Raw genomic sequence first — 15,133 nt, forward strand, 5'->3', positions numbered from 1 at the left:
GAAAGACTGTAAACAAGAAACAAGAAACCATGAGTCCACGTTGAGTGACTTGCCCGTTTTGCAAGTGGCTCTTCACTGGTGTAACACCACCTTGGTGCAATGAGTTCCGTGGCCGTACGTCTTCTTATTTCCTGCATTGTTACGATAGCTTACTGACACTCGCATGATCCAGTTGTTATCGACAGGGAGAAGGGAAGCAACGGTCAAAATATGCTGACAGGACGCGGCTGCTATGATGATCCCGGTGATGAGGGCTTCATTGCTCCCTCTAGCCCCGACGGTTCCTACGACGATAAGGGGTATGACAAACACGCAGAAGAGGACGACTACTTCTCAACATCCAGAAACGGTAAGGTCGGCAAGCGCTGCAATGTCATCCACGATGCTTGTTGGCCACTACTGGAGGAAGCCTTGTCCCCAGGCCCGGTTCCGCTCGACAGAGTGTTTCAAATCCTAGAGTCTTTTCGCGAGGGGAGGGGAGCCACCAGGTCGAGTGGGCTGATACATGGAGGTTTGACGATGATGAGTATTTCCCCTGGGAAATGACCAGCGGGAGGAAGCTGCGCGATGAAGAGTTCCACGCTCGCACGTAGACCCATCTTTGGTTGATGCTCGACAGAAGCGCATAGCCGGAAAGGCAAGTGTGAACCGGGAATACATCTAGAAGCGCGTTCAACAGCTGGCATGTCTTGTGAAGTCGAAGCCTCAGGATGCCGAACAATGTACGTCATCTCCTTGGAACAAGACGATTGCCCCTGACGACTGCCGCTGGGTCAAAGTAACAGGAGGCCAAAACCTTTGTCTCAGCAGAGCATTGCTGTTCCTGAAACTATCTCAAAGGTGTCTGTTTCAATTGTCAAATTTGGCCCGTTTGGCTACAGTTCGGGATTGCGACTTAGGTTTAGTGTATGTATATGAACTATGATTCGAAGCTCAGCGGGAAAAGCCAGCTAACCTCACTCTTTCCCATATAGAGGTTCCATCTCGTCAGCATAGCTGCAGTCTTCAAAGAAAACGTCAACACATCGAACGACGATGGCAGCGATAACGATATGGCCAATCCGGATCGACCTCTCAAAGATCTTGGTCTATGGTACCGCCGAGTCCCGCCTGACTCTCTCAAACTCAACGCCGTCTTCCACCGAGCCAAGCAATATCTGCCGGGTTTCAACCCTGTCTGTTGGACACATTTCGGTGGACCAAAAGGTGCTTACCTGAAGCACTTGACCAGAATATCCTTTCATGATTATGGCCGCTTCATCTTCCAATACGATAGAGATGACATTCCGGAGCAATGCAGTCAATTTGGTCGGAAAGAGAAGTTGGAGACGCGCTATTCAACGAGTCTCCATTTTGACATTGACGGCCCTGGAGGTGAGCGGATAATAGCTGTGAAAATCCGCCGTAAATACTCGAAAAATATACCTATGCGTATTGAGGAAATGGATGAACCAGAGGATGAGGAAATGGATGAAACAGAGGACGAGGGATTGGATGAAGTAGGTAGAGTACGGGCAGTTGGCATCTTTCAACATACCTACCAGCCGTAGAAGGAGTTGCCGCTTTGGCTTCTTCAGGCACGTGCCTAGCAAATGGTATGTTGAGACTTTCAAGGGGTCAAACTTGGTCGTGGAGAAGCCCAAGTTGATCACGGGTTTCTATGGGGAGCAATGGGGCTTTGGGATTGGGGCGCCTGGGGTTATCACTGAATATGAAGGGGTAGTTAATGCCCTCGATTAATCTTCTTCAAGCCTTTCGGCTATCTTTCAAGGCATGTATATTTAACACCCATTCACTATCTTGAAAGGCATCTTAGTTATCTTTTAAGGCATATCAACTATCTTGAAAGCCATGTTAACCACCTATCTTTTCAGACCTTGATCTTGTGCCGCATTCTCTATTCTTTTGTGTATGGTGTGTCAGGTCATTATTGGATATATCAGCGCTATGTCTGGTCAACCTGCTCTACAAATGGGCACCTGCAGGGCAGTCCAATGTCAAATTATGTGTCGCAAGTAGAGGGCAGACGGCCTTCTGCAACAAATTTGCGCCGGAGCTCACGATTCGTCCACACCATCTTACGCGGTACGATGTGGAACGCTTTGTGGAGGAAAGACTGCAAAAGGTTCCGGACGTTGAACTCAAATAAAAGCTGATTCGGACTATCCCTCAAAAAGCTGAAGGTGTGTTCATCTGGGCCAAGCTCGGTGTCGGAGAGATACGGGAGGATTTGAATATGGGCGATGCAGTTGATCTCGACTTGAACATACTCGATCGTTTCCCAGCTGGCTTGCGACCGCTTCTCGACAGAACAGTGGAAACCATCCCCGAAAGACACCGTCGTAACGCGTATCTCGTCTTCGCCATATGTCCGGCGATGGAGCGACTTATAATCCCTTGTTCCGTCGTTGCGCTCTCTTTCATACATGAGTATTGCGAAAACCCCCAGTGTGCATCTATACTTACTCCTCTGAAGTGGCAACTAGAAATAGTGGTAGACGCAGATACGGTGATCGATTCTGATGACGAGCGTGTTGATAAGGCCAAGACCCAGCTTCGAACCTGATGCAGGGGGCTGGTGGAGGTGTTGATTGTTCACCTGGGTGCTTCGGCACGGAGCACTTGGGGTCTAGCTACTGGTATCAGTTACCCGTCACGGATGCTACTGCATCAAACCTATTTTTCACACAGAACAGTCTCGGAGTATTTCCAGGAGGCTGTGGTTCAAGATGTTCTGCTCAAAGGCGGAGTGACGAGGGATACCACTCATGACGCCATTTCGCAGATGCTCCTCGCCGAATTCTGCCACTGCGGCCCTCTCTCCCGTATATGTCACCGTGGCTGGATGAAACAGCTGCTCCTTCTTCGACACAAACATTCTTTGGACGGTCCGCCGTTTGTGTTCTTGGAACGCCTGCGAAATGTGGTTTATCCTTGCCGAACAGAGGGAAAAGCAGCACCTGGAGCTGGATCCCAACAAGGACCATGATTCGTCTCAAAATCGAGGCGAGATAATTGACATTGGAACCATCGCAATGAGCGAAGTGCCAGTCATGCTGTGGTGGAGTGACAAAGTAAAACTCTGGGGACCGTTTTTCACAGCGATCCGGTGCGGGGAGTATGAGTATCCCACTTGGAAGCTGCAGACTGACCACAACTTCAATCCCGATCTATTAAGTATCGCCGCAACAGCTTACCTAGCCGTTGGCGCCAGCCATGTGAGCCCTCCACGCTATGGGAAGGTGACTGGGCTTGATCCAACCGATCAGCAGCATTGCGACTTTTTGGAACAAATCCTTATGAAATATCGGATACAGCTTTTCAACAAGACGACATTTGTGCCCAGGCCCACATACACAAATCCGTGGAAGAGGAAATTTCGAGACGAGCGTTCAACTAATACGGTCACACCCGAAGATTGCCTGACTATCTGGGAGCATTATATCATGTGGCAGTTCGGAGGAACGATTTCTGACCATGTGTCAACACTATCCGATAAAGACTCTGATTCTTATCAGCAAAGAAGGCGCGAGGAAGCTTTCTGTCGCTGTGTAAGTATTGCACGCACAGTTGAAACTTGTACGTCGTCTTAGCCGGGCCTGTTAACATGGGATCAAGGGGCACTTCTCACAGCTCTGGTTGCTTCCTTTCTCGAAGGAAGGAAGCGGCACTTGAATGACACGAATAGGATCTAAGCTAAGAGATGATAGCTGGGACTGGGGATGATAAAAGCTGGGATTAGGGCTATGCGAGCTCGGTTTAATGACAATAAGTTTGGATTAACGACAGTACAAGCCTGGGTTGGAATGATATAAGCTTGGGATACCTAGCCTGGGGATGGTAGCTATCTGGGAAGCCCTTGGTCACACCAAAATCACCATCAACTGAACAAAGTCCATATCTAGATATCACACAAGCACATAGGATAGGTCCACGAAACTCCAGTACGACAGAAACATGTATCCGATCAATAGGGGGGCCCAACCACCTCACTGGACGCAGGTACAAGGCACGTGTTGCGGCGTGACATGCACGGAGCGAGGGAGCCGGAGTCGGGAGGATTACAAGGCGTGTGTGATGGTGGTGTTTGCGTGTCGCGGAACCAGCTGTCCAGAAAGCAGTGGCTGTCATGCAATGTATAGGTTGTTGATAATCCTCGCGTATCGGCGGGTGGGAGGCAGATCGGATGCTACTTTGGGAAGAGACGCGAAGCGCGGAGGGAGACGTTGAGCAGTTGAGCCGAGGCGCGCGCTTCTTTAATTCTTGACAGCTTGACGCGAAGAAATCCAGACGACAAGAGGCATTTGCGATTGACGGCATTATCGGAATTTCATGTCAATGATGAGAAGCCGGAAAAGGGAGAGAGCGTTTGGGTTGGTCTGGAAGCATTTGTTTGTGGAGCATGTGGAAGAGGGCTGTGCAGCAAACGGCAGGGCTTGCAATTTCGGGTTTATGCAGCCACCCCGGCGTGTTCTTTAATTTTTATTTCTTTGAAATGCCTTGCCCTCCGTCCCCGTTTGTTGTTGTTGTTGTCGTTGTTATGCGGGTGGAGACATGTTCGTATTCAGCGGTTCCGTGTCTACAATTTATTTATTTAACCCCAAATCGCCTGACAGCCGACAGTAACGGTACGACAAAAACAACAACCAACCGCCAATGAAGTTGCAGCGCCAGCAGAGAAGCAGAAGTGATCAGCTCAGGTCAAGACAGACGGACTCACTCGAGGGTGGAGAGGGAGAGGGGGTGGGAAACTGAATGCACAAAAATGAAAACGGCTGGCGGCGTGCTTTGGACCGAACCCCGTGTTTCTTGTTTCAAGTTGGACTCCCCGGCCCCGCCGCCACCAGATGCCCAGCGCCCAGCGCCCAGCCTAGAGGCTATCGCCAGTTTGCCGATGTATTTTTTTTTTTGACATTTGGAGCATTATCCCCATTGACTCCATCGACAACAGGGCACGGGGACCGCTATCGTTCAAATTGGCTATCCAGTGTCCAAAAATACACCAATTATCCCAGCATGACAGGTATGAGGGCGGAGGAAAACCGTTTGAATGGCCGGCGCCGCCATGAACACGAATGCAGATGCTGGGAACGTGGCAGGGTGACACACAGTGTGTGCATAATTTGCCAGGGTTGGTATCGTGGGAGTTGGGACGATGCTCAGATGACAGATGCTGATAGAGCAAAGGCTTAGGAGTCAGACGGCAGCAGTAACATGGGATGCGATTCTGCTAACGGCACATCAGGGCCGCGACCTTACAGTGATCGGCGGAAGAGAGCCGGGCCCCTGAAATTTGTTCTCCTCTGCCAACGCGCTTCCATTGGCCCACTGGGCCGTGTGGGTGCCCCGTCGCGCTAGGCTCGGTTGGGACGACACCTGGGGGAAGCGACGACTGGCGAGGAGGGTGCCCCTGCAGGGCAGCACAGAAGCACAGCGACGAGCCCCCAGCATCCCGAGGTCCCAGTGCAATTTCGTTTTCGCTTGCATCCTTCCCCCTGGCTCTCTCCCTCCCTCGCCCAGTCGCCCAGTTTCTCCATCTGCAACAAAACCACTGTCACTCCTTATCTCGTAATAACCAAAGTCGCTCATTTTCAACCCATTCGTGTGTAGTGTACCTACCTTCTCCTCGATCTTCGATTCTTCATCAAACCATACATCGAACATCGACAACAGCATCGACGACGACGACAACACGCCTACACCCAGTCCGAGACGAAGGCGATGCGCGCTCACCAGTAGTCCGTCCACCGAAACAGGGAGACGAGAACCTCCAACGCAACCACCGAACCATCTTTGCCCGATCCCACCCGATCGCGACCACTCGTTTACAACACCACTTCGCTTCACCTTTCTGTCCATTTTTCATCGCCCTTTGGCATCCCAGCGCCCGTTTTGAAAAGGTTCTGTGAACCTGTGGCCGATACCCAACACACGCAACAAAAAAGAGAAAGAGAATAAGAAGAAGAAGCGAACTGGCCCACGCCGCCATCGTTGAAGTGGACCTACCCAGTCACCTGAGCAAGGTAGCAGCCGCCGAAGCAATCGACAGTGCAGAGTACCTAGGGTAGGACCATTCGGGCACCTTGGACACCGCGAACCGTCGCCGCGACACCTCCATCTTTGACCTCGTCACCTTCCCACAACCCAAGATGAAGTCGATAGCCATCTTCGCCGCGGCGCTGCTCGCTGTCGCCGAGGCCTTTCCAGAAAAGCAGATGGCGGCCCGCCAGACCACCCCCAAAATTCCTGTTGCAGTACAAAAGCCGATCGAAGACGCCAGACTGAACGCGCAGACAAACCAAGGATGCTTCAAATCAGCTGGCAATAACATGACGTTTGTTACAGTCATTCAGTACAACTCAATCGGAGAGTGTGCTTTGAAAACTTGCGTTCCAAAAGGATTCACGGCCGCTGCCACCACGGGCGGCAACCAGTGCTGGTGTGGTTACAAGTACCCGCCCGAGGATGATTTGGTTGACAACAAGAAATGCGACGTTGGCTGCACTGGCTTTGGCGAAGAGGCCTGTAAGTTTGCCGGCTCCGATGTGCTGTGGGAAAGACGACAACATGCTAACACGATGATGTGCAGGCGGCGGAAAGAATTATTTCTCGGTGTACAACACAGGACTGACATTAGATGTGGATTTTGCCGAAGATAGCGGACCGACGGGAGAGAAACATAAGACAAGCACAACTTCGACAACAGCCGCGCCAACCCAGGTGGTCACGCTGCCTCCAAGCGTCGTCACGCAAACACAAGCACCAGTCGAAGAGGAGGAGAAGAAGGGCGGCAAGAACGTGGCCGGCATCGTTGCCGGTGTGGTGGTTGGTGTGATCGCCGCCGTGGGTCTTGCCACGGGCGCGTACCTCTACCTCCGCCGCAAGAGGAACAAGGAGATTGAAGAGGAGCATCGTCGCAACGCTGCTGTGAGCGCCTTTATTGGCCAACCCCCCGGAAGCAGCCGCGGCAGTGGCATTTCCGGCGCCGACTCCCGCATGGACCCAGTCATGGCCCAGAGGAGGATGAGCGACGGCAGTATCGCCGACAACGAAGATTACTCCAGGAAGATCCTTCGCGTAGGTTTTGACTCTGCTCAAGGCCCAAGATGGTACCGCTCACTAACAACTCAACAGGTCACCAATGCATGATCAATTTTCCGGCTATCGACCAAAGTGATGACGACAAACGAACTCGCCTGTATTTTAACCTTTGAACATCTGCATAATATCGGCGTATCAGGAGGGGATATCTGCCGCAATCTTGTTTACCATTTCGGAACCCACATCGAATATCACGCGAGCGAGCGAGCAAACAGCATGAGCGGGCGTTATCCGACTTGGAGGAATATTTTTGCGTTGTAAGGTTTGAGCAAAAGTGACCGAATCCCGCAGTTGGGGTATCTCGGTCGCTCCTATCTTTGCTCAACACCATTGCATGAATGCTTGGTCTATCCTCTCCTTTTTCTGCTACTTTTTTGTTTTCTTTTACGTCCAGCTCTCCTGCTACACAAAAATCCGGTGGAACCCGGCCTTGTTTCTCTCTCTCTATCTCTCTCTGTCTCTCAGACAGGAGGGGTGGGAAGAAAGAAACAAAAATTGGGAGGGGGAGTTGATAAAGCTCCGGTCGGTCATTTTTTTTTATTTTACTAGCTGTCAATTTTTTTTTTGGTGTGTTATGGGAATTGGGATGGGATATTGAAAGAAGACCCTACCTTTGTTTGGGGGGGGGAGGGGGGGGGTGGGGAGGAAGAGGGAAGGAGTAGGGGGAAAGAGAGAAATATAAAGGAAATATTTACATATCTATCATCTCAGATGACGTACTTACACCTACGTATCCTATCCTATCTACCTTGTCTATCTATACCTGACTATTACTCTGGCTTTTTGCTTTGGTGTTTGTTGGTTGGGTCGGAGAAGGGGGGAGAGTCATCGTTCTGCATGATTTCTGCTTTTGATGATTGAGTTTGGGTGGTGGTTTGTGTTTGCGTGCTTTTGTTGATGCTTTTGACAGTTCCATTCTATATGCTCGTATGCCCACTCACTTTGGCGTGTTTAATTTTATATCAAGCTCAAAACATCATTAGCTTAAGGTACGATGAGTGAGGTTGAGACATTGGCCTCTAAACCTACTCTCCTTTTTTACTTGGCTTAACCATGGTTAATTTCTGACTACATGCTGTTTTTTTGACAAGAATGATAGAATTATATCTATCCAAAACGCAAAATATCTGTTTACGCAATCTACAAGAAAAAAAAAAACCGACTGCAGAGATGATACCCTTAAGCAACAGAGAGGTGAAGTTGAGGTCTAACTTCCCGTGATATGCAGTGTTCACGTTATTTGCCAGGTCATCCCTGGGCGAATCAGAAAAGGGGATTGAGAGCAAAATAGGGGACCGACCGACCATCATTGAACTTGTTTGGGATGGGATGGAGGGAGGGAGGATGATGTGCTGCTATGTAACCGGATGTTTGAGGATCGTTCTGTTTTTCCAGGAAAAAGGCACCAAGACAAAAAAGAGGCAGCTCGGATGTGTGTATGTTGTTTCGAAACGAGACGGGTTGTGAGAGAGAGAGCGGGCGGGCGGGGGGAATTGTGGTGATCTTTTGCTTTTTGGGTGTTTGTGAAACGGGGTTGTTTTCAGGGGTTGGGACGAGCGGGAGGGGGAAAGACGTGGGAGGCTGAGAAAATTTCATGCCGATTGACTGGCATGTGGTTGAGGGGCTGGATGGGTGGACTAGATACCGAGAGCTTTTGAACTGAGTCAACTGGTAAGCATCTTGGTTGTTCCAACAAATAAACGCGAGAAAGCAGTCAAAGATTCGAACCGTTTTGATGTCCGTTTCGAGGTGGTTGACGCAACGGAGGATGAGTAGCTGTTTACCGAGCCAGAGAAGGAGCAATGGAAGCGCACTCCACTGGCATCGGCAACTTCACCACTGTTTACACACCAGCCAGTGATGAGCTATTCGAAATGCCCGAAGTCTTCACAAAGCAATAATTCCAACATTGAGACGATACAGTATTCGCCAGTATTGAGGTTCTGCTCTCTTCAAATATTCGCTGCATCCTCTTTTCGGTTGTGCCAATACCACTGCCGACGCTACCCGCCCGCCCAAAACTCGACGTCATTCCCGCGGCCATAGCTCCCCATCTCACCCGCTAGAAACTTTCACCTTCTCACCACCACTATCACCACCATCACCACCGGCCAAGCCCAAACCATCATCACAACCACAACAATGGCCCCCGGTCTCACCCCCCTCCGCCTCCTCCCCCGGCTGGCCCAAAGAGCCTTCTACTCCACAGAAGCGCCCGGCCCCCTCCTCAGAATAACCGACATCCCGGCCCCCTCGACCGGCCACATCCGCATCCTCGAGCTCAACCGCCCCTCCGCCCGCAACGCCATCTCCCGCGCCCTGCTCGACTCCCTCCGCTCCGAGATCGAGGACGTCCACGAGCAATATGACCCCGCGACCGGCGAGGAACTCCCAACCCCTCAATGGAAAAAGAGATTCGGGGGCGTGGCGGGGGAGGACGAGAAAGGTCCCACGCGGGCGTTGGTGATTGCCAGTGCGGTTGATGCTAGTTTTTGCGCGGGGGCGGATCTAAAGGAGAGGAGGGGGTTTACGCAGGAGGAGTAAGTATTGCGATATGAGGGAGGGGATGGGAGGGGGGGCTAATATGGAAATAGGACTGCCGCTTTTTTGTTGAATCTCAGGAGTACCCTGACTTCGCTGTCGAATCTGCCTATTCCTACTATTTCGGCCATCTCGTCGCTGGCGCTTGGGGGAGGGTTGGAGTTGGCTTTGTCGACGCACTTCAGGGTCATGACGTCGAATGCTGTGGTTGGGTTGCCTGAGACGAGGTTGGGGATTATTCCTGGTGCTGGAGGGACTTACCGTCTTCCTGCTCTGATCGGTATCAACAGGGCGAGGGATTTAATCCTTACTGGGAGGAGGGTTTCCGCTCCGGAGGCGTATTTCCTTGGGCTGGCGGATAGGTTGGTCGAGGTGCAGCCCGAAAAGGAGTGGGAGGGTTTGCAGGAGAAGGAGAGGGATGGGAAGGTGCTGGACTTGGCGAGGAGGACTGCGTTGAGTGAGGCGGTGAGGTTGGCGACGGAGATTAGCGAGGGAGGGCCGATTGCGATCAGGGCGGGGTTGAAGGCGGTTGGGGAGCCGATGGAGGCGGTGGAGAATGATATGTATTTGAGGGTGGTGAATACTGAGGATAAGTATGAGGCGTTGAGGGCGTTTGGGGAGAAGAGGAAGCCTGTGTTTAAGGGGAGGTAAATGTACTAGCTGATGAGTATATAATTTTGGCCGGCAAAGGAAGTAGAGGTTGAGGATGGGATAAAACCGTCATTACAAGGCCGACATGTGGTCTGGCCGGAACAGCCTGTGATGTTGTGGTGATTGGGTTTGACTTTTGGAACGGCCTCGTCCGGTTGTGGCATGACTAGCTATTTTCTCCACGATCGACCGTCATCGGTTGACTGGGTGTCTCAAAATCTATCTTGGATACTAAAGCTGCAATTGTTTGTTTCTGTTCCTCGACCACAGTCTTCCAATATATGTAACATTAGAGATCTAGACCCTTGAAATGGCCTCAAGCCCCATTGTCCAATCGCAGCCTCCCCAGCCCAACACAAGCACATGCCATTAGAATTTCTCTTTACCTCTAGCCTGCAGCCAAACGGCAAGAGTGACACGGCAGATCGGGGCTGAAACTGCTCCCAAGCTCCCCCACCAAAACGTCATCTGGGAGCTCTTCCGTGGACCACCAACGAAAGTATGACATCATCACCTGCTTCCAACGCCTGCCTTTATAACAACCACCACCATCACACAGACATGTGTTCATCCTATTTCTTTTTCATTCAGTACTGCAAACACACAGACAAACCTCCATTTCTGTCAATTTACTCGGCCGAAAACTATCGCAACTACTACAAACACCTAAACAAAAGTCAAAATGTCTTTCCTCACCGAAGCCACAACCCGTCGCCTGGCCACCCTCTCCACCCAGGCCATCCGCTCCACAACTGTCACCACTACCGCGCCCAGAGCCGCTTTTTCGAGCAGCGTTACGCTGCAGAAGACGGTTGCTGATACGACGAAGGATACGCTCAAGACGGTGGACAGGACCGTGAGCGATAAGTTGGTTGATGCCATTGATATTGGGTGTACGTCTCCCACCCATTTTCCCTCCCCCGTTCCCAACTGACATGTGGTTGCCCTACCCTAGCAACCGTCGCCTCCAAAGTAAAGGAAGTAGCCGAAGACGTCACCGGCCAAAAGAACACCGGCGCTGCTGCCGATCTCAAGGGGCAAGCCGCCGGTATGGCCAAGAATGTGAGCGGTCAAGCCCAGGGCAAGGCTAATGAGCTGGCGGGCAAGGCTCAGAAGATGGGGAGTCAGGCGCAGGGAAAGGCGCAGGAGTTGGGCGGACAGGCGCAGGGCAAGGCGAGTGAGGTTGCGGGCAAGGCCAAGGGGGCGGCTTATGAGGCTGAGGGGAAGGCTAGGGGGGCTGCGGGTGAGTTGTAATGAAGACGTGGTGATACCCGGTTGAGAAGGCAAGATGGGGGCGGATGTGTATGATGAGTAACGAGTTTTTTTCTTTTAAAAGTTCTGAGCAAGGGCATGCATCAAATGGAAAGTGGGTTCATTCTTCACTTCGGTCAAACATATCGTGATAACTCCTCACGGCACCAGCCGTGTCACTTCAGGCACATATCAAGAACGGCAACATCGATGCAAAGCAAGTAAATATACCAGCATCTTAAACCCCTTAGTCAGGTAGAGCAGACAACAACCCAGGCAAAAGCCCAGATCATCATCATGCCCAACCAAGGCAAAACACTCTGAACGAATGCGTCGTAATAGATGCCAGCGGACCAAAAAACCTCGAGACCCGAACCTTACTGCCCCTCGCCATCGTGTGGGAAGGATCTAGTAGGCCAGGCAAATCCGTCTTTAGCTTCTCGGCCAACAGTTGCTCTACCGCTCGGAATACAGAGCTGGATCAAGGATGGGTCTCGCCTTGTGCTCCACCAAGCCGTGCGGAATTTGGGTAGGGGTGGTAACTGAGAATAGAAACAGGGGAGGAGAAACACAAAGAGAGAGAAAAAGGAACAATAAAAAAAAAAAAAAGAGGGCAAACATTTCATTCTGTCTTGATGATCAAAATCGATGCTGCCTCGCTGATTGGGTATCCTACATTCTTCTTCTTCCCTCTCTCTCAGTACAATAAAATCGTTTCAAAGGTCCGTTATCAATATTTGGTTCCCTGGGCAAACGACACCCGACGCCGGGGTTCGCCCCGTCTCACTCCCTCCTCGAGAGACTGCTTCGCAGATCGCTTCGCTGACAGCAGAAACAAGGGGGACTCGTTGTCTGATTCTTCCGCGCATTGGGCCCTACACACACTTGTTAGATCAAACCATTGTGAACAGAGACAAAAAACATACCACTCCTTCGCCCCCATCCTCCTCATCGAAAAAGGCTTCTAACCCTCCTCGAAAAAGACCCTCTTCGTCGACCGCTCCCTCTCATCCTCCATCTGCTCCAGCTCCCTGTCAATCTCCATAATGTCCATCATCTCCTCCTCAATGTTCCTGTTGATCGCCTCTTGCTCGTCATCAGGCTGATCAGCCGCAAAGTTCAGATCGTTAATAAACCGGAGCCCAATCGCCTGGCTCGCACCCTGAGAAGGAACAGCCGGGGCTTCAACCGACGGGAACAAGCTATCGCCCCCTCTTGGTTGATCCTGGGAAAATAGCCCACCGGCTGCTGCGGGTCGACGGACAGACCGGAGCAAGGCCGCATTTTCAGATGCTGGTCGGTGGGCTATGCTGAGGTTGAAAGCGACGCTGTTGGGTTTCTCAGGCCTGGGATAGGCGAGAATGGCCTTGGCTGGCTCGAGATCTGTGCGGCCGCCAACCTTCTTACGAGCTCCTAGAAGACGGCTGGTGAAAGAGGGAGCATCCTCGCTTTCGTGAACAAACACTACGCGGCTCTCGCCTTGAATGAGCACCTCAACCGGGAGGCTAGCCTCGACCGGGGGGGTGCCGTTTTCGGACGCGGAAGAGTTGTTGGCAGTGACAGGCTTGGGGATGGCAGCGGCTCCTGTGCAGCGCTCTCCGAGGAGACCAGCACCAAGATCCGTCAGACGGGCCATGCGTGTGAGCTGGGTGCCACTCCAGAGGTTGCCGCCACCAGCAGCTTTTCGCAGCTGCGAGTCCCAGAATTTGGCAACGTTTGGAACAACCGAGACAAGTGGGTCAGAGCCTCCAAGCCAGAGAAGCGCCGTTTCATCGCCTGTTGCTGTTCCCTTGGCGGGTGACAAGTGAGTGACGGTGATGCCTCCCCGTACACAAACGAGCTTCTCGGGGCCTCCATTGGCGGACGCAAGAGCTTCACGTCGTGTGTGAGGCGTCATGGGAACAAATTCGCGAGATGACCCAGTGGCGGCTGGTGACTTTTGGGTGGCGGGGTTTTTCAAGGGGCTGGTGCCCTCCAGGTGGCCTGTCACGCTAAAGTTGGTGATGGCAGAACCGCGAAGGCCGGCGCTGGCTTTACTGAACAGACCACCCGAACTAGCACTGGTGGCCGTTGGGCTCGCGTCCTCAATATCCCAGATGCCCCATTGCCCATCTGCAAGCAAGGTCAAAACAGCGCGTCCGTGAGCGATCCACTCGGCAGCTACGATTGGTTTCCGGGAAGTCGACATGGTTGCGCTGCGGGTGAAGGGGGGATAGAGCGAGAGCAGCCACGAGCCCTGGATCGGGAAGGGACCTTCAGAGGCATCCTCGAGTGGAAGCGCCGGTGTCGAATAGTCGTAGAGACGCACGGCATGTGTCGAGGAGACGGTCAACAGCTGGGTGAGCTGGGTAGGATTAAAAGAGATGCTGGAAAGTGGTGATGGGAGGTATTCTGTTTGGAACGGCTCCAGCCGACTGATGACACCAGGCTTGGCATCCAGGGGCACGTTCCATAAGCGAAGAGTGCCACTTGCTTCTCGGGAGTGGGCTGCGACGATAACGCGAGAAGATTGTCTTGTCTGTGACTGTGTTGTCGTGGGCTCTACCGATCTGCTTCTCGATGCAGCCGTGGACTTGGCCAATGTCATGGCGACTCCTTCACATGGCCGGCTCTGGCCCCCCAACAGCGTCAATGTCTCTCCCCACACGCCCTTTCCTGCATTCGCTGCCAGCAGGCTTTCCCGTAGCTCAGGTCGCGCCTTGCTCTCGTTGGATGGTGGCGTCAGAGGCAAAGTAATCAGGTAGACCTCGCTCGTGGCGCAAGTCACAGCGAAGATGATCTTTTGTTTGAGAATGTCGGCACCATTCCAGGCTGCCTCGGCGGACGTGGTGTTTGGCATTGGCAGAACAGCAATTTTGAGGACTGCGGTGCCAAAGGCGAGATCCAATGTCTGTATGATTTCGGCGAGGGGGGGGGTCGCCGTCGAGGTCGGGCTGTCTTCGAACTCGGGCTTGTCGACAAAAGGAGGGGGAACATCTTCTTCGTCGGAATCGATAATCATGATGGCATTGGAGGTAGAACCGTTATTCTTCTCTTTTGATTTGTTCTCGGTCTGGGGTTTGAGCCTTCGACCGCCGCGCCAAACGACGGTGACGCCATTCTCGTGGCCGTAGAGCAGGATTGTGGCTCCCTGAGGTGACTGGACTGGGTATGTCTTGACATGGTGTATTCTGCGACCTAGTGTATATCTGAGTGCCAGTAGTTAGCATGTAGATCAAAAGAAACATGGTGTGAGCTAGCAAGATGGGGAGTCACACGTGTATTGGGTGTTCTGCGGCGTGCGCCGAGTTCTGGGAGTTGATTGCATGTCGTCAAGCGACGAGAGTGGAAACGGGAGGTCGGGAGTCGATGACGGGTTGTGATTTTAGATAGAATCTTGAATGGGTATGCCTAGCTTGGTGAGATTCGGAGACTGATCGATCCTTTCGTCGTGGACCGTAGTTGGGTTGTTTGTTTGTGTTTTGCTGAACTGCGATGTTAAGCTCTGGGATAAATTTCGCCGCGCTCCAATGGCTGCCGACGCGAAGGAGCTTGGACCACCTCGCGGCGCTGAGACCCCATGTAAAGCTCAGACCCCACTTTCAACCAC

At 52.3% G+C, this 15,133-nt stretch overlaps 5 protein-coding genes across 5 annotated transcripts; 4 read left to right on the top strand and 1 right to left on the bottom strand.

Moving 5' to 3' along the window:
* Positions 1 to 210: 210 nt before the first annotated feature.
* Positions 211 to 546, top strand: QC764_511905 (uncharacterized protein; the record flags this gene model as incomplete). Its single annotated transcript, XM_062948416.1, has 1 exon — positions 211 to 546. One exon carries the CDS (start codon positions 211 to 213, stop codon positions 544 to 546), a length of 336 nt encoding a protein of 111 aa, XP_062799179.1.
* A 4,215-nt stretch (positions 547 to 4,761) lies between these two features.
* wsc1 (Protein SLG1) lies at positions 4,762 to 7,531 on the top strand. Its single transcript, XM_062948417.1, has 3 exons — positions 4,762 to 6,525; positions 6,590 to 7,077; positions 7,135 to 7,531. Exons 1-3 carry the CDS (start codon positions 6,150 to 6,152, stop codon positions 7,147 to 7,149), a joined length of 879 nt encoding a protein of 292 aa, XP_062799180.1. The 5' UTR covers positions 4,762 to 6,149; the 3' UTR covers positions 7,150 to 7,531.
* A 1,075-nt stretch (positions 7,532 to 8,606) lies between these two features.
* Positions 8,607 to 10,293, top strand: QC764_511920 (uncharacterized protein; the record flags this gene model as incomplete). Its single annotated transcript, XM_062948418.1, has 2 exons — positions 8,607 to 9,641; positions 9,696 to 10,293. Exons 1-2 carry the CDS (start codon positions 9,244 to 9,246, stop codon positions 10,291 to 10,293), a joined length of 996 nt encoding a protein of 331 aa, XP_062799181.1. The 5' UTR covers positions 8,607 to 9,243.
* Positions 10,294 to 10,975: 682 nt separating this feature from the next.
* On the top strand, positions 10,976 to 11,842 carry QC764_511930 (uncharacterized protein; the record flags this gene model as incomplete). The annotated part of the gene is made up of 2 exons (XM_062948419.1): positions 10,976 to 11,186; positions 11,249 to 11,842. The coding sequence occupies 2 exons, from the start codon at positions 10,976 to 10,978 to the stop codon at positions 11,545 to 11,547; spliced, it is 510 nt and encodes a 169-aa protein (XP_062799182.1). The 3' UTR covers positions 11,548 to 11,842.
* Positions 11,843 to 12,156: 314 nt separating this feature from the next.
* NUP37 (Nucleoporin Nup37) lies at positions 12,157 to 15,020 on the bottom strand. Its single transcript, XM_062948420.1, has 3 exons — positions 14,802 to 15,020; positions 12,471 to 14,732; positions 12,157 to 12,419 (listed from the first exon to the last, which is right to left on the bottom strand). The coding sequence occupies exons 1-2, from the start codon at positions 14,849 to 14,851 to the stop codon at positions 12,509 to 12,511; spliced, it is 2,274 nt and encodes a 757-aa protein (XP_062799183.1). The 5' UTR covers positions 14,852 to 15,020; the 3' UTR covers positions 12,157 to 12,419; positions 12,471 to 12,508.
* Between the last annotated feature and the right edge of the window lie 113 nt (positions 15,021 to 15,133).

Source organism: Podospora pseudoanserina, chromosome 5 (assembly GCF_035222485.1).
Source record: "Podospora pseudoanserina strain CBS 124.78 chromosome 5, whole genome shotgun sequence".
Classification (NCBI taxonomy): domain Eukaryota; kingdom Fungi; phylum Ascomycota; class Sordariomycetes; order Sordariales; family Podosporaceae; genus Podospora; species Podospora pseudoanserina.

Coding starts and splice junctions, on each gene's coding strand:
- wsc1 (XM_062948417.1), top strand. CDS start 6,150: ATGAAGTCGATAGCCATCTTCGCCGCGGCGCTGCTCGCTGTCGCCGAG. Junction 6,526..6,589: donor TGGCTTTGGCGAAGAGGCCT/GTAAGTTTGCCG, acceptor GATGATGTGCAG/GCGGCGGAAAGAATTATTTC.
- NUP37 (XM_062948420.1), bottom strand. CDS start 14,851: ATGCAATCAACTCCCAGAACTCGGCGCACGCCGCAGAACACCCAATAC. Junction 14,733..14,801: donor CCGCAGAACACCCAATACAC/GTGTGACTCCCC, acceptor ACTGGCACTCAG/ATATACACTAGGTCGCAGAA.